At 42.2% G+C, this 23,227-nt stretch overlaps 1 protein-coding gene across 2 annotated transcripts in view; it reads left to right on the top strand.

Moving 5' to 3' along the window:
• MRPL4 (mitochondrial ribosomal protein L4) overlaps nt 1-22,591 on the top strand; it is a 38,987-nt gene extending 16,396 nt beyond the window's left edge. For both annotated transcript variants that reach the window (XM_069231801.1, XM_069231800.1), the window contains exons 6-9: nt 11,540-11,646; nt 12,157-12,266; nt 20,967-21,040; nt 22,360-22,591. In XM_069231801.1, coding sequence (XP_069087902.1) covers nt 11,540-11,646; nt 12,157-12,266; nt 20,967-21,040; nt 22,360-22,505 — 437 coding nt within the window. In that variant the 3' untranslated portion in view covers nt 22,506-22,591. The remainder of the gene's footprint in view (nt 1-11,539; nt 11,647-12,156; nt 12,267-20,966; nt 21,041-22,359) is intronic.
• The last annotated feature ends 636 nt before the right edge of the window (nt 22,592-23,227 follow it).

Raw genomic sequence — 23,227 nt, 5'->3', positions numbered from 1 at the left:
CTCTCTTAGGGTTAATACCGTACAGCCTTATATAAGGTGTTTATCCAGTAAAATAGGAAAGGTCTCCCGGAAGTTAGAAGTAAAAGGGAACTTGATCAGGGGCATAAGAAATCAGTTGTGAAATACACCAGTGTGTGAGTACACCAAAAGGGTGTTGCACAATTCCAGGTTCAAACTCATTCAATTTAACTTTCTGCCTCAGACTGATGATACTGAAGAAATTAAATAGGATATTTGATAGTATTAAAAACAACCTTTATCTTCAGCAGCTTTAACATTCTTGTTCTTCAGATCCAGTTAAAAACCTGTCCAATCATAGAATGATTCCAACAGACCAGAATTCAAAACCTTCAATGGATCGTCCTGTAATGTCACTACATTTCTTTTTTATATCATTCTTTGTCTCGCAGAGAAACAGAAATTTTTGTCACAATTTTGGCCGGTCCTTTACTTTTAGACTCTTCTTTAATAAAACTTCACAGTTTCCTAATAACCACACAAACACCTATTCTCAAATGGATGAACTTTAGTTTTCTTCTTCTGATCATACTACTGCTTTTCTGTAATATTGTTCATAAAAACTTTGAAGTTTAACCTGCCCTGACATCCTGCTTGTAATTGAGGCAACCAAAAACCAACCTGGTTCTGACTTCACAATCTCTCACAAAACGAAAGGAGCTACCCGATGGTGTAAGGTGGTGTGTTTGAATAAGACCATTTCGTATATTTTCAATATGACCTAACGCTATTAGCACTTTCGAATAAATCATTGGCAGGGCTGTGCAATGCAATGTTTTAATGTTTAATTCATAAAACTTAAAAATAATAATAATAATAATAATTTCGGACACAAAATGTTTTCCATTGTCCGATACCCTTATCCCTCACCCATATTGTTTCTCCCAGTCACACATTTATGTGAACGTTCTACTACTGCAACTCTGAGGCTTTACTTATTTCTCACCCTATCATCATGTAAATCTGTGTCTTGCGATCAGTATAAGGATAAGAATGTGAACCCCACAGTTCTCAGCAGTGAACAGCCCAAGCACTTGCTAATGCCTCCCGCTTTAGGTGCTCTTTTTCTGCTCACCTGAGGGAATGTGAAATAAAGGTCACAGTATGTTCTGTCTTGCTGTACCACTGGCTTAATACAGATCCTAATGCAATTGAATATATATCAACGGTAGTTATGCATTTTGTTTTATTATTAAAAGGGATCAGAGAAGGGGCACTGCCAATCATTTTTTGAATGCATCATCTTGCTCTTTACCCCAGATGAACTTCTTTCATTCCCAACACATCTTTCAATGGCTGCATTATAAATGCATATCATTTAATATACTTAGCATAGTATTTGCTGAGTACTAAAAATTACTTTAAACTGTTTCCTTGTCCTTTAGTAGCAGATTATTTTAGTAGCTCTTAGAAAACCTCCTTTAGGTTTACTACATTCCTTTGTTGTGTGGCCTAAATAATCTACAGTTTCTGCCACAAACTTGAATTTATCTCTTTTCAATAAACTATTTTCTTTTAGTATTGTTACTATTTGGGACAACTTCACGTTGTTGACCAGCGCATGTCAGCATAGAAAAGTATGTAATTCCCTTTTTTGAAAAACATGTCCATGAGCTTTTGGAACACCCCTGCAGCTGTGCCCATCCCCAGAAGTAATCTCAAGAGCTTCATTGAATCAAATGGTAGGGTAAAAGTGGCTATATCTCGAGATTCAGTAGATAATCTGGATTGATGGTATGCAGATTTCAAATCTATAAATGAAAAATACTAACATTGCCTAATGCTGCTAACATTTCATGTATTCTGAGTAGATGATGACAGTTCTCTTGTGTAAAGATGCAAATCCACTCTGTCGGATTTCGCCTGACTTTCTGTGTGTGATGACTACATTAAAAACCCATTCTGATGAATCATAGGAACAGTGGCATTTTTGATACACAGTTGACCAAGTAGTGTTTTGTAAGGTCGTGCTGCACATTCGAGTGCTGGTTTCACTTTCAGAACTATTCTGGTTGCAGTTTTTTCAGTATTGTGATCTTCAAATTATCATCAACACTGTTTCCCAGAACTTTTTTCGAGCCCAACTGATGATCTAGGAAATTCACTCAAACCTACTGGATGAGATCTACACCATTTCAAAATTATGAGTAAATCTAATTGATCCTGCCACCCAATTACATTTTTCCTGTTAACTGATACCTAAAGTTTTGTCCCACTTGTGCAGCCTAAAACTCCAGTGCATTATTGAGATAAACTTTCATTTGTATTTTTTCATAACCAAAAGCTGTGTGGTCAACAGCAGATTTAATTAAAATTTGTCTTTCCAAATGTTTTTGAATGTGACATTAGAGAGCCCAAATCATCAACGACATTGAATTCCACTTGACCATTATGCATCAAACATAATTGTTCTTGGATCTTTGGTTTTATGACCTTATTTTCCACAATTAAAATCTTATTATTAAACCATCTTCCTTTGTGCTTAGTATTCAGAACTCTTTCATTAGTATTGCTACTAATACTCTGATGCGTAGTGTAATAATGTTGAATTTTCTTGCTCTTTTTATAGTTTTTGGCCTTCCTTGGACAATTGCCACTGTTATGCAGGTTTTTTTGTCCCACATATAGTACAAACATTGGTACACTTTTTGCTAACATTATCATATCCCTTGTCCTTAATTTCTTCTTCTCCCACAAGTTCACAGTCCTCTCTTTCAAACCCCTTTGCAACGGACAACACTTCTAATGTTAGGTCAGGGTAGCTGTAATGATATCTGTATTGACTACTGCTTCATCTTGACCACTGACTCCATTTTGTGCTTAACCTAGCTTCAAATACCATCACATCAGGTGGTGCTGGCATTTTTCTACGCACAGCTTATGCAACACGTTTTTCGCTCATGTTTCACTCTACATGCTCTTTCTCACCAAGGGCAGGGACATAATATGGAGGAGTGAGGCTAAGCTAAGGATGTACCAGAAGAATGTACTAGAAGAATGTTTATGGTACGGTAGGGAATAGCTCAGACTTGGGAGTGCACCTGGGGATGTGGCCAAATCTCTAACATGCTCTTTCAACATGGACTGGTTCAGACAGCGTTTGAACAACAACTTACAATATGGGAGGGAGGAGTTTCTAGAATTCTCCTTTCTAGCTTGTTTAAGGTATTTAAGAGTGAAATCTGACGACTGGGGTTAGAGAGAGAACTCATTCCGGGGGAGGGGACGCCTTCTCCTGGTTCCCATTGAGGGTAATTTTTCTCTTTCTGCATTTGTCTGGGTTCTCGGTTTGAAGTTGGCAAAGAGATGATGTCCCCACCTCACCCCATGGTGATGTATTTTTTATTTCTTATTTTTAGCTTTGCGTTGCAAATGAATATATAATCACTGTATATGAAGTTATATAATCCATGGTAAAAGTAGTGTATTTTCATTGTTTATTTCTTTGATCATTATTAGTCTACTGTTGTGATTGTTGTTTGAAGTGTATTCATGTTGCTGCATTTGACCTGCATGTTTCCTTTATTCAAATCTTTAGCAGTGCTTTAATACATTTATTACTCAGACTAAGAGCTCTGTATTGTTGGAATTCCTCTTATTCATGTTTCCTCTAAGTCTGAAGTAGAAGCAAAACAGTAGCTTAACAAACTGTCTTGTATTTGAACAATAACCAAACACAAATTAGTCTCTCGGTATAAATCAGTATGATTTTCAGATTTGCACATTGAGGCTAATATGTGCAGTCTTTATGGGTATTTTACCAACAGCACTTACTTGTTTCCTTTTAAAGAAACAGCCTATTTCTAAAATGTTGCTTGATTCCTCAGTAAAATGTTTCCTTCATTGCCACTACTACTTGGTACACATCCCACGCTGCAAATCCACTACGCAGTGCTCCACCTCCAGTAAGATATAATCTTAATGCTCAGTATCCCCGCAGTGGTTGAACAACATTGATATTGATATATATATATATATATCTATATATATATATATATATATATATATATATAGATATATATATATATATATATATTCGATGGCATGTGTAGCTGCAGATACACACGCTGTGCACATCCCGCCATCTAGTGTTGGGCTCGGAGTGTTACAAGTTGTTTTTCTTCGAAGAAGTCTTTTCGAGTCACGAAATCGAGGGACTCCTCCCCTTTCGGCTCCATTGCGCATGGGCGTTGACTCCATCTTAGATTGTTTTCTTTCCGCCATCGGGTTCGGACGTGTTCCTCTTCGCTCTGTGTTTCGGTTTGGAAAATTAGTTAAATCTCGGAAAAATCGACGGTATTGTTTGCGTTCGGTATCGGGTTAGATAACGCAGATCGACACCGAATTTTGAAGAGCTCCGGTGGCCCTTCGGGGTTTCGATTCCCCGGCGGGGCCTGGTTGGCCAGAGCACGTGCGTCTTCCAGGCTAATGGAACGGACCCCATTCCGCTTCTGCCCCGAATGCCACAACAAGTATCCTTACACAGATCAGCATTTCGTCTGTAATTTGTGTTTGTCTCCCGAACACAAAGAGGATACCTGCGAGGCCTGTCGAGCGTTTCGGTCCAGGAAAACTCTAAGGGACCGGAGAGCAAGAAGACTTCAAATGGCGTAGGCGCCGTCAGGACACCAAGACTTGGAGGAAGAAGAAACCTTCTCCATTGCTGACTCGGACTCGGACGAGGCCGAAACCGAACAGATGCCGAAAACCGTGAGTAAAACACCCCTGGCCAAGACTCACGGAAAATACATCAAAGCCCAGGGGACGCCACCGCCGACAGGCCATGACTTAACCCGAAAATTAGGTGACCGTCCATCGGCACCGAAAAAGGGCACGCATGTGTCGAAGTCATCCGACTCCAGTCGAGATACCGGCACAGAACAGACTCGGTCCCGAGACACCGGGTCAGAGCAATCTCGACATCGAGATACCGGCACCGAAATAAGTCGGCACCGAGATATCGGAGCACCGAAAGCCAAAAAAAGTGTCTTCGGAGCCGAAAAAGACGGTTGAAAAGGTTTCGATACCGAAACATCCGGCTTCCGAGCCGAAACCAAGTTCCTACACTGAGGAACAAGGCCTGTCCTCACAAATGCAAGGACACAAATTCGGACAGGAGCTAGAAGCAGGGGAGCCAGATTACACACAGAGAAGGCTCCACATTCAAAAGGAGACAGGAAAAATCAGAACTCTCCCTCCAATCCGAATGAAAAGGAAACTTGTTTTCCAAGAAAAAGACAAACAACCACAGGCGAAGGTGGCAAAACAAGTAACTCCGCCACCATCACCACATCGCTCACCACAACCATCACCAATGGCTACCCCACCGATGATGCAGTCTCCAACGCACACAGGGATGAGCCAAGATGATCCTGATGCATGGGATCTTTATGATGTGCCTGTATCAGACAACAGTCCCGACAGTTATCCAGCAAGACCATCACCACCTGAAGACAGTACCGCTTACACACAGGTGTTGTCCAGAGCAGCCGCATTTCACAATGTCACCCTGCACGCAGAACCAATTGAAGATGACTTTTTGTTTACTACTCTGTCGTCCACACATTGGCCCTCATTCTGACCTTGGCGGGCGGCGGAGGCCGCCCGCCAAAGTCCCGCCGTCAGATTACCGTTCCGCGGTCGAAAGACCGCGGCGGTAATTCTGACTTTCCCGCTGGGCTGGCGGGCGGTCGCCTTCAGACCGCCCGCCAGCCCAGCGGGAAAGAGGCTTCCACGATGAAGCCGGCTCGGAATCGAGCCGGCGGAGTGGAAGCTGTGCGACGGGTGCAGTTGCACCCGTCGCGTATTTCACTGTCTGCGCAGCAGACAGTGAAATACTTGTAGGGGCCCTCTTACGGGGGCCCCTGCAATGCCCATGCCAGTGGCATGGGCACTGCAGGGGCCCCCAGGGGCCCGCGACCCCCCCCTACCGCCATCCGGATCCCGGCGGTCCGACCGCCGGGATCTGGATGGCGGTAGGGGGGGTCGGAATCCCCGCGGCGGTGAAGCAAGCTGCGCCGCCGCGGAGGATTCAATGGGGCGGCGGTACACTGGCGGGACCCCGCCAGTGGTGCCGGTCCGACCGCGGCTTTACCGCCGCGGTCGGAATCCCCATTGGAGCACCGCCGGCCTGTCGGCGGTGCTCCCGCGGTCCTCCGCCCTGGCGGTCAAAGACCGCCAGGGTCAGAATGACCACCATAGTCAGTACCAGAGTCTTCCTATGTTACCAGGAATGTTGAAACATGCAAAGCAAGTATTTCAAGAGCCTGTGAAAAGCAGGGCCATTACTCCTAGGGTGGAAAAAAAGTACAAACCTCCCCCAACAGACCCTGTGTACATCACGCAGCAATTGACACCGGACTCAGTGGTAGTAGGTGCAGCTCACAAAAGGGCGAACTCACACACCTCAGGAGACGCACCACCACCCGACAAGGAAAGTCGCAAGTTCGACGCAGCAGGGAAAAGAGTTGCGGCACAAGCAGCCAACCAATGGCGCATTGCCAATTCACAGGCCTTGCTATCGAGATATGATAGAGCTCATTGGGACGAAATGCAACACTTCATAGAACATCTACCCAAAGAGTTCCAAAAGCGTGCAGGTGGTGGAAGAGGGCCAAGGTATCTCTAATAACCAGATACGGTCGGCAATGGATGCAGCAGACACAGCTGCAAGGACTGTAAATACAGCGGTCACCATACGGAGACATGCATGGCTACGCACCTCAGGATTCAAGCCCGAAATTCAACAGGCGGTGCTTAGTATGCCTTTTAACGGACAGCAGTTGTTTGGGCAGGAGGTGGACACTGCTATCGAGAAACTTAAAAAGGACACAGATACAGCCAAGGCCATGGGCGCGCTCTACTCCCCACAGGGCAGAGGCACATTTCGGGAAACACCATTTAGAGGGGGGTTTCGGGGACAAAGCACAGAACCCTCAACCTCACAAACCAGACCCACATACCAGAGCCAGTATCAGAGAGGAAGTTTTAGGGGACAATACAGAGGTGGACAGTTCCCTAAAACTAGGGGAAAGTTCCAAAGTCCCAAGACCAATCAAACTAAACAGTGACTTCAGTGTCACAAATCCCCAACACATGACACCAGTGAGGGGGAGACTGACAGAGATTTACCAAAACTGGGAGGAAATAACAACATACAAGTGGGTTCTAGCCATTATCCAACATGGTTATTGCATAGAATTCCTACATTTTCCACCAAATGTGCCACCCAAAACACACAACATGTCCAAACAACATATGGATCTATTACAGCTGGAGGTCCAAGCGTTGTTGCAAAAAGATGCAATAGAACTAGTACCCATTCATCAGAAAGGAACGGGTGTTTACTCCCTGTACTTTCTCATACCCAAAAAAGACAAAACTCTAAGACCCATCTTAGATCTCAGAGCATTAAATCTTTACATCAAATCAGATCACTTTCACATGGTGACACTTCAAGACGTAATCCCCTTGCTCAAACAACAAGACTACATGACAACATTAGACCTCAAGGATGCATAATTCCATATACCCATACATCCTTCCCACAGAAAATACTTAAGGTTTGTAAACCAAGGGGTACATTACCAGTTCAAAGTGTTGCCCTTTGGGATAACAACAGCGCCAAGAGTCTTTACAAAATGCCTTGCCGTAGTGGCAGCCCATATCAGAAGACAGCAAATACATGTGTTCCCGTATCTGGACGATTGGTTAATCAAAACCAATACGCAAGAACGTTTTCTCAACACACAAAATACGTTATAGAAACCCTTCACAAGCTAGGGTTTTCACTCAACTACCAAAAATCACACCTACAACCGTGTCAAATACAACAGTACTTAGGAGCAACAATCAACACAAAAAAAGGGATTGCCACTCCAAGTCTACAAAGGGTACAGGCATTCCAAAACGTAATACAGACCATGCACCCAAACCAAAGGTTCCAGGTAAAATTAGTGATGAAACTACTAGGCATGATGTCCTCATGCATAGCCATTGTCCCAAACGCAAGATTACCCATGCAGCCCTTACAGCAGTGCCTAGCATCACAATGGTCACAAGCACAGGGTCAACTTCAAGATCTAGTGTTGATAGACCGCCAAACATACACCTCGCTTCAATGGTGGAATACTATAAATTTAAACCAAGGGCGGCCTTTCCAAGACCCAGTGCCTCAATATGTAATCACAACAGATGCTTCCATGGTAGGGTGGGGAGCACACCTAAACCAACACAGCATCCAGGGACAATGGGACAATCAACAGAAACAACTTCATATAAATCACTTAGAACTACTAGCAGTATATCTAGCATTGAAAGCATTTCAACCACTAATAACCCACAAACACATTCTTGTCAAAACAGACAACATGACAACAATGTATTATCTGAACAAACAGGGAGGGACACAATCCACACAATTGTGTCTCTTAGCTCAAAAGATATGACATTGGGCGATTCACAACCACATTCGCCTAATAGCGCAATTCATACCAGGAATTCAAAACCAGTTAGCCGACAATCTCTCTCGGGATCACCAACAGATCCACGAATGGGAAATTCATCCCCAGATACTACAAACTTACTTCCAAAGATGGGGAACATCGCAAATAGACCTATTCGCAACAAAAGAAAACGCAAAATGCCAAAACTTCGCATCCAGGTACCCACAGCCTCACTCTCAAGGCAATGCGTTATGGAAGAGTTGGTCAGGGATATTTGCATACGCTTTTCCCCCTCTCCCACTCCTTCCGTATCTAGTAAACAAATTGAGTCAAAACAAACTCAAACTAATACTGATAGCACCAACTTGGGCACGACAACCTTGGTACACAACACTACTAGACCTGTCAGTAGTGCCTCATATCAAACTGCCAAACAGACCAGATCTGTTAACTAAACACAAACAACAGATCAGACACCCGAATCCAGCATCACTAAATCTAGCGATTTGGCTCCTGAAATCTTAGAATTCGGACATCTAGACCTAACACAAGAATGCATGGAGGTCATAAAACAGGCTAGGAAACCAACCACAAGACATTGCTTCGCAAATAAGTGGAAAAGGTTTGTTTATTACTGCCATAATAATCAAATCCAACCATTACATGCATCTGCAAAAAACATCGTAAGCTACCTCCTACACTTACAAAAGTCCAAGTTAGCTTTTTCATCCATTAAAATACATCTCACAGCAATTTCGGCTTATCTGCAAATTACGCATTCTACTTCATTATTCAGAATCCCAGTCATAAAAGCCTTTATGGAGGGTCTGAAAAGGATTATCCCACCAAGAACACCACCAGTTCCTTCGTGGAACCTCAACATCGTATTAACACGACTCATGGGTCCACCATTTGAACCCATGCACTCATGTGAGATACAGTACTTAACATGGAAAGTAGCCTTTCTAATAGCTATCACATCTCTCAGAAGAGTAAGTGAAATACAAGCCTTTACCATACAAGAACCCTTTATACAGATACACAAACATAAAGTAGTTCTACGCACAAATCCTAAATTCTTACCTAAAGTCATATCACCGTTCCACTTAAATCAAACAGTGGAACTCCCAGTGTTCTTCCCAGAAACAGATTCTGTAGCTGAGAGAGCATTACATACATTAGACATCAAAAGGGCACTAATGTACTACATTGATAGAACCAAACAAATTCGCAAAACAAAACAATTGTTTGTTGCTTTCCAAAAACCTCATACAGGGAATCCAATATCCAAACAAGGCATTGCCAATATGGATAGTTAAATGTATTCAAACCTGTTATATAAAAGCAAAAAGAGAACTGCCTATTACACCAAAGGCACACTCCACTAGAAAGAAGGGTGCCACCATGGCCTTTCTAGGAAACATACCAATGACTGAAATCTGTAAGGCAGCCACATGGTCTACGCCTCATACATTTACCAAGCATTACTGCGTGGATGTGTTAACAACACAGAAAGCCACAGTAGGACAAGCAGTATTAAGGACATTATTTCAAACAACTTCAACTCCTACAGGCTAAACCACCGCTTTTGGGGAGATAACTGCTTACTAGTCTATGCACAGCATGTGTATCTGCAGCTACACATGCCATCGAACGGAAAATGTCACTTACCCAGTGTACATCTGTTCGTGGCATGAGACGCTGCAGATTTACATGCGCCCTCCCCGGGAGCCTGTAGCCGTTTGAAGTTGACAAAAAATAAACTTGTACATTTGTAAATTTTTAAATATATCACTTTTAGTCACATTATGTACATACATACTTACTCCATTGCATGGGCACTATTACTATATACACAACTCCTACCTCACCCTCTGCGGGGAAAACAATCTAAGATGGAGTCGACGCCCATGTGCAATGGAGCCGAAAGGGGAGGAGTCCCTCGATCTCGTGACTCGAAAAGACTTCTTCGAAGAAAAACAACTTGTAACACTCCGAACCCAACACTAGATGGCGGGATGTGCACAGCATGTGAATCTGCAGCGTCTCATGCCACAAACAGATGTACACTGGGTAAGTGACATTTTCCATATATATATATATATATATATATATATATATATATATATATATATATATATATATTAAGTCTTTCTATATCACTTTTTTTTACTTTCTATTGTGATGAAATACTTTTCAATGGATTTAAACTAGTGTTTCGATTTTAATATTAGTTTTCCTTGTTGTGGCAAAACAGAGGACGTTGGTTAATACCTTGTGATGACGTCGTTATATCCCTGAAAGGTAAAAATGGCATGTGGCTGATATGATAGGTTTGGTATAGAGTAATAGCGGTAAATCAAGTTTCCTGTGATTCTGAGATGATGAGGTGCTAGAGGAGGCTGCTGAATGCTGTGTAAATTCAGGTAAAGCCACCATTTCACCATTTCATATTCCCAATTAAGAAATCATAATGACAAAAGTCCCATATTTGATGCAAAAATAAATGGGATATCTATTGTTGAAAGCACATCTCACTAATGCAAATTATAAAAGTGCGTAATGACAACCATCCACATGCCAACTTTTCTTCCTCCTTCATGAGCTCTGTCAAGTTGACAGTACACACACTCTTTGGCTCATTTATTCAGTACAGATTAGATTGGAATTTGATAGCTGAGGTAATGAAATAGAAACCCACTGTATGAATGAGAAAAACCTAATCTCTTGTGACTGGACTGGAGCAGGCTGCTTGAATCACAGCAAAAGGTGATTAGAAGGTGTTGGACACCATGATGATACTTGTGTCTACATATTAGTCAAGTAATGAGGACTTTAGAACTGCACTTTTGATCAGATTTACAGGTGGCAGTAATTTATTCGACTACCTCAAAATAAAGCAATAAAAGAATGAAAAAGACATTGTGAGTGTTGCATGTTATTAAGTAAATCAGCAGAATATTACAACACATTTGTTTAAAGAAGACAAGTATATATGAAAGGTGTTTTACAAACTGAAGGTTTCACAGTATTGAGAACCTTGCCCTCATGTTTTCTTGTTTGTTCTGTTTTTTCAGGTGGTTTGGCCCACGGGCCCCGGGGCCCCACCAGTTATTTCTATATGCTTCCGATGAAAGTACGCGTGCTGGGTTTAAAGGTGGCATTGACTACTAAACTGGCACAGGTGGGTATTGCATTTGTTACTGGGTTAGGCTGTCCAAGCTTTTGGCGCACAAGAAAAACATCCTGATCTAGTCTCTTGCTATAATGGATGTGCTGTAAAACACACTGGGAGGCAGAAGCACTTTCTCCAGCAAGCTGAAATTTTCCCTGACGATATTGCGATGACATTCATGTCTTTATAAAAAGGAAATACTATGGATTTATTTAATTTGTTGATACCAAAGTAATGACTATCTTCTTCATTGACTGAATGAATCGCGGATTTAAGAGATGTTTACTTTTAGAATGTTCAAAAACTTGAAAAGCTACTTGCCAGCATACCTTTTCCAGCTCCGTTTAACATTAATATTTAGGTTGTCAGAGCTGTAGTGCCTCATTGAGCAAACAAAAAAATGCAGTCAGCGTAAAGTCCCAGCGTTGTAAACGCCAAAGCCAGCAAAAGAAGACTTAATGCGAAAATGCCTTTATGGGCCTCAAAGGTTGGTGACTTCTTGCTCTTTTTCCACTTTAGGATGATCTTCATATCATCGACTCTCTGGACATTCCCACCGATGACCCCCAATACCTTGTGGACCTAGCCAGATACCGGCATTGGGGGAATTCTGTGCTAATTGTTGATGTGTGAGTATGCAGAATATCACAGAATAACTTTTAGATTGCAAACACCCATCCTCTCACTGCTTCATTTCAGTATGTACCATTACTACACTCTATCATCCTGAATTAAGCATTAATTTTAAAATCTCTTATGCCTGGTATATTTGGTACCCAGTCATTTTAAAAGAGCCAAGGTCAGTGTTCCAATTACAATCTTGCCATCTGTTTAAGCTCCATTATGTTTAATGTGTTTATTTGTAATCGTGAAATTTAATGATTGTTTGACTAATCTCAAGATTACTGCACAATGTTCTGTCATTCTGAATATTTTACCAAAATTATTGTTTTTCTATTAAATATATCCAACTAGCAGCTTTTTTAACCATAATGTATTTTTCTCTCTTGAAGAAACATGAATTTTTAGTGTGTGTGTTTAGTGGAAAAGAAAGTTGTGGCCAGCTACGTTTATTGTTAAAATTCAAACTACTATTCTAGCTACGTTCACAAGGTGGCAGGGACTTGCAGCAAATATATTCAACTGTCAAAAATTCCTTTGTAAAACACTGTTGTGGATTCTAGCAGAGTCTGCACAACAGAATATCTCTTTCTATGTCTTTACAATTTATTGAACACTGTATATTCTACCATGATGTTTTGTTTCATTTTGCAAATCGTAGCTCACTCCTTAGTTGAGCAACAAATGAAATATTTTGAGTTTGACTTTTTTCCCCTAATATCTCCAATTTGCTATACATGAGCTGTTTTATTGCCTTACCTGTAGGGCTACCTACAGCCCATGGACTTTTTGGGAATTTTCTGAGCTCAATGGACAGATGCCATTTATCCAAATTGTAAATGTGTGTGTGTTTTTAAAAGTACCCATTAAAAACTAAAATCAGTCTTAGCATTTACAATTCAAACCTTTTAAAATCTATCAGTTTGTATATGCTCTTCGCCAAGTTGTACATACAACAGCCATTATTCAGGGAAAAAATATTAAACCTAGTGTAACTCTCCATTCCTTCCTCCTGTAAGTACCTCTTCAGTGACCACACTCGTAAATCCCTGACAGAGAGACTGTATTAGGTCTGAACACAAATGCCATGGTCATGGGGAATGAGCCAGATGCCTGAGTCCCAAGAGCTGTCAAAGACCAGATCTGGTGTCTCTCGGAGAGTGTACCATGAATTCTATCTCACTGTAAGGCTCTAAAACCCTACCACAGTCCATACGCCTACTCTCTTGTTCCATTGCGCCTTTACAGCTCCAGTTAATGTTTAGTTTGTGCCCCTAGTTGCAGGTGGAGGGAATCGGCACGATTGTATGAAGGAACCACGCATGTCTTTACCACACAGACCTTTACCAGGAATACTTTTACCATGCATATGCCTTTACTACGCATGCCTTACACAACAAAAATTTTGTTCTAAAAGTAGGCATAGGAAAGGCATATGTGTGGTAAAAATGTAAGAGGTAAGTTTAACCCGTTTGTGTGTATATGTATTTGTGTGTGTATACATGTGTTTGTATGTATATATGTGTGTGTGTGTGTGTGTGTTTGATGGCATGTGGAGCTGCAGATACACATGCTTAGCATAAGTACGCCATCTAGTGTTGGTCTCGGAGTGTTACAAATTGTTTTTCTTTGAAGAAGCTTTTTCGAGTCACAAGATCGGCGATTCCTCCTCTCTGTGATAGTGTGCATGGGCATCAAGTCCTTTGTTAGATTGTTTTCTTTCCGCTGTGTGGTTCGGACGTGTTCCCTCTCGCTTCGGTAGATCTCAGTTTTGTACTATCTGAACTTCTCGATCTTTCCTTTAAACTTCGGTATTGTTTTCGAACACGTTTTTCGAATTACACTTGATCCGATTGTATTGTCTGGATCGATTAAACGCCCTTTCAGGCAACTGCGCCCTTCTCGGGCCTACTGTGTCACAGGCTCATGGATCTGACTCCTTTTTGGTTCTGCCCTTGTTGCAATGCTAAGTTCCCCTACACCGACCAACACTAGGTGTGCAAACTCTGCCTCTCTCCCGATCACAAGGAAGAAACCTGTGAGGCCTGCCGATCCTTCCACTCCCAAGAAGACTTTGCGGGATCGGAGAGAGTGTTGGCTGGAAATGGCATCAAAGTCGACCGAACAAACACCTGACATTTTCGATGAGGAACAACCACAGACTGCAGTTTCCTTCGCAGACTCTAATTCCAACTGTGACTCCGATGGGGACAGCCAAGTGATTCCTGCAGCGCAGTACTTGAGTACGCCAGCCCCTTCCCATCAACCAAAACATTCCAAAAAGTCATCACAATTGGTCTTGGGTCCGCCACTGCTTGCCGGCCATGGTCGGACACGAAAGTTACATCTTGACGACTGGCCCTCGGGTTCGGCATCGCAGAAGACCAAAATGCATTCGACCGAACAGACTGCCACGCCTGTTTCGGGATCGAGTTGGAAAGTGGACGCTTCTGCTTTGGAACCGAAGCATTTGTCTACCACCACGGAGCCGAAGCACCCAAGCTCCTCTTCGGAGCCGAAAAAACTTCCATCTGCTCCGGAGTCGACATTTTCGGTCCGATTTAAAGCAGTCGGTCACCAAGGTTTCGGAGCTCAAAACTGTGGGAAAGAAATATGCTCCATCTTAAGAAGAATCAACAGACATTAGGCCCATACTTGGAGTGATGGACCATAAACAACGAAAGATCCAAATCCTTAAGGATACTGGAAAATTATTGTTTCTCCTCCTTCTATAACAAAAGGAAACTATCTTTCCAAGAGAGTTTGAAAGCTGGGCTTTCACCTGCCAAAATCTTCAAACACAAGGAGAAACCAAAGGCAGTACATCAGCCTTCATCACCACATTCTCCTTTGCTTCCCACTTCTCCACCACCTGATTCTCCGCCACCACCTTCACCTACAGAGTTTCCTATGCAATCTCCTGCCTCCTCACATGGGGATTACATGGGTGACCATACTTATAGTGTAGACCCATGGGATTTGTATGACCCAGACCCTATCCCATCTAATGGCCCTGATATATATCCTACTAGGCCATCTCCCCCTGAAGACACCACAGCCTATAATCAGGTTATTGCTAGAGCAGCCATATACCACAATGTGCAGCTGCACTCAGATCCTATAGAGGACGATTTTTTACTTAACACGCAATCCTCTACACACAAAGCACCAATGCTTCCAGGCATGCTAAAACATGCTGTTAACATTTGTAAAGAGCCAGTAAAGGCTAGGGTACTGACGCCAAGAGTGGATACAAATTATAAAGCTGCACCATCAGATCCACTCTTTATCACTCAGCAATTGCCACCTGATTCTATTGTTGTGAGTGCAGCAAGAAAGAGGGCAGATAGCCAGTCCACCGGGGATGCTCCTCCTCCGATAAGGAAAGCAGGAAATTTGATGCAGCAGGCAAATGAGTGGCGACTCAAGCTGCAAATCAATTGAGAATTGCCAACTCCCAGGGTCTTTTAGCCCGGTACGATAGGGCCCATTGGGACGAGATGCAGGAGTACCTGCAATATCTTCCACCGGAACACCAAAAAAGGGAACAGCAGGTAGTTGCAGAAGGGCAGGCTATCTCCAACAACCAGATTAGATCCGCTCTAAATGCAGCAGACACTGCAGCTACGAGTATAAACACTAGCGTAATAATCAGGAGGCATGCTTGTTTGCGATCCTCAGGATTCAAACCTGAGATACACCAAACGGTCCTTAATATGTCGTTTAACAAACAGCAGTTATTTGGACCAGAGGTGGATACCACCATTTAAAAATTTAAAAAAGGACTTGGACAAAGCTAAGGCCATGGGTGCCCTTTACGCAACACCTGTTTGGGGTACTTTTCGCAGGCCCCAGTTCAGAGAGGGTTTTAAACCCCAAACCTCAGAGACCTCTACGTCCCAACAAAAGCAGGGACAACAATATTATTTTAGAGGATCTTTCCAAGAATCCTATAGAGGACACACCTTTAGAGGTAGGGGGAAATCCCCTGCCACAAGAGGTGCTTCCACCTCATCAAAACAGTGACTTTCTCAGCATCCCCACACATCACACATCTCCTGTGGGAGGAAGACTGCAACATTTCTACCATCAATGGTACAACATTACATCAGATTAATGGGTACTGTCAATTATCCACAATGGTCATTGCCTAGAACTCATCTCCACTCCACCAAATATTCCCCCTCGCTCACACAGGCTTTCTCCAGAACACCTTGTTCTGTTAAAACAAGAGTTCAAATTACTTCTACTCAGAGGTGCAATAGAGATAGTACCTAAAACTCAACAAGGGACAGGAGTATATTCTCTATACTTCCTCATAACAAAAAAGGATGGCACACTCGGACCAATCCTCGATCTCGGACCCCTCAATCAATAAATTCTCTCAGAGCACTTTCACATGGTCACTCTTAAGGGTGTCATTCCTTTGCTACAAAAAAAAAAGAGTATATGACAGCATTAGATCTAAAAGATGCTTACATCCATATTCCCAGCACACCGCAAACACTTAAGGTTTGTGATAGCAGGCAAGCAATACCAATTCAAAGTGCTATCTTTTGGAGTAACAACAGCACTAAGGGTATTTACCAAGTGTTTAGGAATGGTTGCAGCATACCTCGGAAGACAGTATATACATGTCTTTCCCTATCTGGACAACTGGCTCATAAAAGCCAGCACCATTCAAACCTGTCAACAACACACCAAATACACAATCGATACCCTACACAGTCAAGGGTTCACAATCAATTACCAGAAGTCTCACCTTCAGCCAGCGCAAATACAACCATATCTAGCAGCAATTCTGAACACTCAGTCAGCATTAGCTTACCAAAACCCACAGAATACAAGCATTCCACTGTGTCATATCTCAGCTAAAATGCAATCAAACTTGCACAGTAAGGTTTATTATGGAACCATTGGGAATGATGGCACAGTGCATATCATTAGTTCCCAATGCATGTCTAAACATGAGACCCCCTACAACAGTGTCTTTCACAGCAATGGTCTCAGGCACTGGGTCAACTTCGCAATCTAGTGTTGTTGGACTTACAACTCTGAAATGGTGGAATCACACCCACTTATCAATAGGGTGGCCATTTCAGGACCTTGTGCCACAGACCATAATCACCCCAGATGCATCAATGACCGGTTGGGGAGCACCTCTCAACAATCGTACTAATGGACTCAATCCAGCTGACTTACCACATAAACCATTTGGAATTGCTGGCTGTTAACTTAGCACTTAAAGCATTCCAGCCACAAATCACACACAAGACAGTCTTAATAAGGACAGACAACATGGCAACAATGTATTATCTGCAAAATCAGGAGGGGGGGGGGGCACACTCATCCCAATTGTCTCTTCTAGCACAGACAACTTGGAAGTGGGCAATTCACAATCGCATTCATTTATTAGCAGAGTATATCCCAGGGATACACAACCAACTAGCGGACCTCTTAAGCAGGACCCAGCAACAAGTACATGAATGAGAGATTCATCCACAAGTAACTCAACCGTACTTTCACATGTGGGGAACACCAAACATAGACCTTTTCGCAACAAGCGAAAACACAAAATGCCCAGACTTTGCATCCAAGTACCCACCCCCTCGATCCAGGGGCAATGCTCTGTGGATCAATTGGTCAGGGATATTTGCTTACGCTTTTTCCCCTCTCCCACTAATTCCATTTCTGGTCATCACACTTCCCTCACTGTGATATTCATAGCTTCCACGTGGGCCCTTCAACACTGGTACACAACACTATTGGATCTATCTGTAGTACTACATCACAAGCTCCCAAACAAACCAGACCTATTGACTCAAAGCAAAGGTCAAATCAGGCATCCCAATCCCAGTATGCTCAACCTGGCGATTTGGCTCCTGAGGTCATAGAGTTTGGATATCTACAGCTTCCATCACATTGTATGGACATTCTAAGGGAAGCACGTAAACTTGCAACCAGGCAGTGCTATGCAGCTAAATGGAAACGTTTTGTATATTACTGTCAACCCAAAAACATTGATCCACTTAAAGCTTCAGTACATGATATTGTATGTTATTTGCTTTACTTACAAAAAGCAAATCTCGCATATTCATCTATCAAAATTCATTTAACAGCAATATCAGCCTACCTCCAAAACAGACAGCATACTTCTCTGTTTAGAATACCTGTCATAAAAGCTTTTATTGAAGGCCTTAAGAGTTATTCCACCTAGAGCTCCACCAGCTCCTGCCCGTAATCTTAAGATCGTGCTCACAAGGCTTATGGGTCCACCATTTGAACCCATGCTTTTGTGTGCTCTTCAATTTCTCTTATGGAAAGTTGCCTTCCTGGTATCAGTTACTTCCTTAAGGAGAGTTAATGAAATTCAAGTCTTCACTTTAGAAGAACCTTTCTTCCAAATTCACAAACACAAAATAGTACTTAGGACAAATCCAATATTTCTGCTAAAGTGGTTTCACCATTTCACATCAATCAGTCAGTGGAATTGGCAGTCTTCTTTCCACAGCCAGATTCACTTGCTGAAAGAGCTCTCCACAATCTTGATCTCAAAAGAGCTCTCATGTATTATATAGACGGAACAAAAGATTTTAGAAAATCTAAACAACTTTTTGTGGCTTTTCAACAGCATCACAAGGGTAATTCTATTTCAAAACAAGGATTGGCCAGATGGATAGTAAAATTTATTCAAACTTGCTATCTTAAAGCTAAAAGGCAACTATTAGTAACTCCTAAAGCACATTCTGCTAGAAAGAAAGGAGCTTCAATGGCGTTCTTAGGAAATATACCAATGTCAGACATATGCAAAGCAGCCACATGGTCCACACCACACACATTTACTAAACACTACTGTGTGAATGTGCTATCTTGTCAACAAGCAAATGTTGGTCAAGCAGTGCTTAAAACACTATTTCAAACTACTCCAACTCCTACAGGCTAGCCACTGCTTATTCTAGGAGGGGACTGCTTTTCAGTCTATGCAAAGCAGCTACACATGCCATTGAATGGAAAATGTCACTTACCCAGTGTACATCTTATCGTAGCATGTAGTGCCGCAGATTCACATGCGCCCTCCCTCCTCCCCGGAAGCCTGTAGCCGTTATGGTACTTTCTTTATGTAAATATGTCTATACATTGCATGGACATCTTCTTTTCTAACTATATATATGTACAAATACATTTATTTATTCCTTAGTTTACCCTCCTGTGGGAAAATAATCTAACAAAGGACTCTATGCCTATGCGCACTATCACCGAGTGGAGGAGTTACTCAATCGCGTGACTCAAAAAAGCTTCTTTGAAGAAAAACAACTTGTAACACTCCGAGCCCAACACTAGATGGCGGACTTATGCAAAGCATGTGAATCTGCAGCACTACATGCCACAAACAGGTGTACACTGGGTAAGTGACATTTTCCATATATATTTATATATATACATATATATATATATTTAAAATACCCTTGCCACCCAATAACCCATACCCACCTTTGCCACCCAAAAACCCATACCCACCCTTGACACCCAAACACCCAAACCCACCCCAAAACGTAAACACACTCTTGCCACCCAAAATCTCAGACCCACCCTTAACCCTAAAAATGGCCTAGCCACACAAAAAAACCATAACCACCCTAAATCTTAAAAACACACTTGCTTCCCAAAAACCCATAGCCACCCTAAAAACGACCTTGCCAACCAAAAACCCGTACCCATCCTAAAACCTAAAAGATGACCTTGCCACCTAAAAGCCCATACCCACCCTAAAAATGCCCTTGACACCCAAAAACCCATACCTACCCTGAACTCTGAATATACACTTGCCACCAAAAAAAACACATACCCAATCTAAACACAACTTGCCACCCAAACACTCATGCCCACCCTAAAACTGCCCTAACCACCCAAAAACCCATACTCACCCTAAAAATAACCTTGCCACCCAAAAACCCATACCTATCTGAAACCCTTAAACAACCTTTCCCTAAATAAATAAACAGCAAGAGTAAAATAGAAGCATAGGTGTAGGGTGGGAAGAAAGAAGCATGAGGTGGATCCAAGAAAAGACAGCCTGCTGTTTGGCAATGCTGTCTGTAGGCTGAAAGAGCAGTTACGGCCCCTGCACTTACCATAATTTTTATTTTTAACAAATGAAGGAATAGCTTCGCTTCTCTTGGTTACCTCCCTATCCCTGTCCTTTTCTTCTTGCCAACCATATGCCTTTGAGTAGCGACCTATCACATAATATCAGCTCGTTCCTATTCCGCTTTTTCATTTTTCCTAACCCTCCTACACTGCCTTAAGGCAAACTTTAGAGGACTACCCAAAGGACCAACATCCCAACTCAGCAGGTTACCAGCAGTTTCAGTAATTTGGGGCCATATGCACGAACACATTTTCCCATAGACACAGAATGGGTAAAACCCTTTGCTACATCTGGCCCTTAGTTCTTACAACTACATTGGTTTATCCTCCTTAATCAGGTGTTTGCAATGCGTATCTTTTGTGTGTCACGAACACTTTTCTGTTAAGTTGTAAAAGATAACTGCAGTGTATCGTATTAGTGTAATGCCTAATATTTAAGGAAGTTTGAGTTTGTTGTAAAGAAGGACAATCGTACCATGTACATTTTTGGTCTGCTTTTTCGTTTTTCTGAGTGTCTGTTATGTATTGCTAATCTTCTGCCATCTGCGCTTTTCTTGCAGTGATGAAAAATTGCCTGAAAATATTATCCAGGCGACAGCCAAATTGAAGACCATCAATCTGGTGCCAGCAATAGGTAACCAGAAACTGCTTCTCTGACAACAGCAGCAACCAATATATTTTTTAGGTCTTTATTATCTTCAGCAGGCTGTGGGGCAGGGACAGGGTACTCTTCACAGACAGTTTGTTGCAGGATAATAATTAATATACATTTTTTGTTGGAAATTTGTCTAAAATCAAAATCATTCAAAACGTTTGTGTAATGCAAAACGCCTGCAAAATCTCTGCAGCCTAAGGCATACATAGATTGAATATTGCAACTTCTGTAACTCCAGCATCATCGGTTCTTTTGTCTTCTGGACTTGGAAAAGCAGGAGCCAGATGAAGAAAATTCTGGATTTCGTACCTTTGATTCTTTAATGTGAGGAACTTATATGTGCTAAATAGTTGACCCTTCCGGCGGACATGAAGACACAAAAAAGGAGTGATGCACACTTTCAGAGCATTTTTGGAATTTGATGGAGCTCTGGGAAGAATTGTATTCAATACTTTAGCATTGATCTCTTTGAGCGGTCAATATATCAGCGATGTAGTAGCCCTTAGTGACATTATTATGATTGATATTATTATTTTTACTAATATTATTAAAATTAGACCGTTGCCATGGATCCCATCATGCAGGTATTGGCAGCTCTAAATGCTTCACCATTATAACGAGGCTTACTGGTGTTTTGCGTAGATAACCTTAAGACTGCCTTTGTAATATTTTGTTGTTGGATAAAACGAATGGTGTGTGATCCACTTCATAGCCTTCTTTAAGAAGCTGAAAGTGGATGTAAAGTGTTTTTCTCACAGTTCACTGTGTGAGCGTCGCAGAGAAATGCACGCAAGTCGTTCAGTGTGGGTGCTCTGGAAATTTCAAATAATGAGGTAGGTAATTTTTTTTTTTTTTTTTTTTTTTTTTTTTTTTTTTTAATGAGTATTCTGCAAAGCATATGGGCTTAATGGGAGCTGTCATTCTGATCACATGGTAACACAAGTTGGCATGCACAGTGTGAAATGACATCCCCTGCAGAATTTACCGTAACACCGGTGTAATAGGCACAGGAGGCAAGGATGTGTTTCTTGGTTTATAGTAACTCTGTTTGTGTAGTCATGCTTGGGCAGAGAGAGATCAATGCAGAGGTAGGAGTAACGCTATCCATAAAGGCACACGAGCTGAGAGGGAGCTCTCAAAAGAGCTTTCCCTAACCCAAGTCATACTTGTGCAGTGTGAGCTGTGCAGTTTCGGACTATAAACTGCCAGTGCAGTGCAGCCAAATGTCATATGGTTAAGTGTACCTGTTGCGTTTGTGCATCCTCAACATTATTTTCTTTTCTTTCTCTCTTTCATAGGTCTGAATGTCCACAGTATTCTCAAACATGAAACCTTAGTGCTGACTTTGCAGACAGTGGAGTTTCTGGAGCAAAAGCTCCTTTGGCATGATGTCCGGTACACGCCCCTCTATCCCTTCAAACTCCCCTACAGCGACTTTCCATGAGAGCATCCAGTTCCTCAAGAGGGAGTCTCCAGCATCACATTGTTTTGTAAATAAATAAAAAAAGAACATGGTTTAAATCAAGATAATAGTCTCTGAAGCAGGTTTGTGGTGAGAAATCGGGACCAACAAAGGTCAATGTTGAGCTTTTAAGAGGGGGCAGAAGTCAAAATCTGTTGACCATCAGGGATCACTGCATAGGGTCAGTGAGCAAGAAGTGGGCAAAAACACCTTCCCTATTATGTCTAAAATGGAACTTCAAGTTCATGTGGTCAGAGCAACATCAGGCCTGCAACCAGTCCCTCCAGTGAGACCACGAGGAGAGCAGCTGCTTGGCCTGGCAGGAATTCAAAAACACAAATGATGTCCACTATCGGAGGGAGCGTTGCTGGACAAAATACAGGATGCAGCGCCAAAACACCACTTATAGGCCTACTGCTTTTGGCTCCAAGTACCTAACTATAGTTGGTGAGGTTATGGGCCTTTAGAAATTTCACAGCGAGATGTCTGTGTATGGTAGATATTTTTGCAGTCGCTAGCTCTGCAGTCTGTTTTTGCAATCTGTTTTTGCAATCTTTGGTTTCGTGTGCTGCTGAATGTAAATGGGATAGTGTAATCCAATTCATGACGAATTTAAACGTAGCGTAGATCAGATATGTACAAGAGTGAAATTGACACTCCACCCTTAATCCTCAAGTTTGTATGTAACCTACGGTTACGTTTTC

Source organism: Pleurodeles waltl, chromosome 4_2 (assembly GCF_031143425.1).
Source record: "Pleurodeles waltl isolate 20211129_DDA chromosome 4_2, aPleWal1.hap1.20221129, whole genome shotgun sequence".
Lineage (NCBI taxonomy): Eukaryota > Metazoa > Chordata > Amphibia > Caudata > Salamandridae > Pleurodeles > Pleurodeles waltl.
The sequence above is the reverse complement of the archived record's forward strand: the minus strand, read 5'-3'. Positions and strand labels throughout refer to the sequence as shown.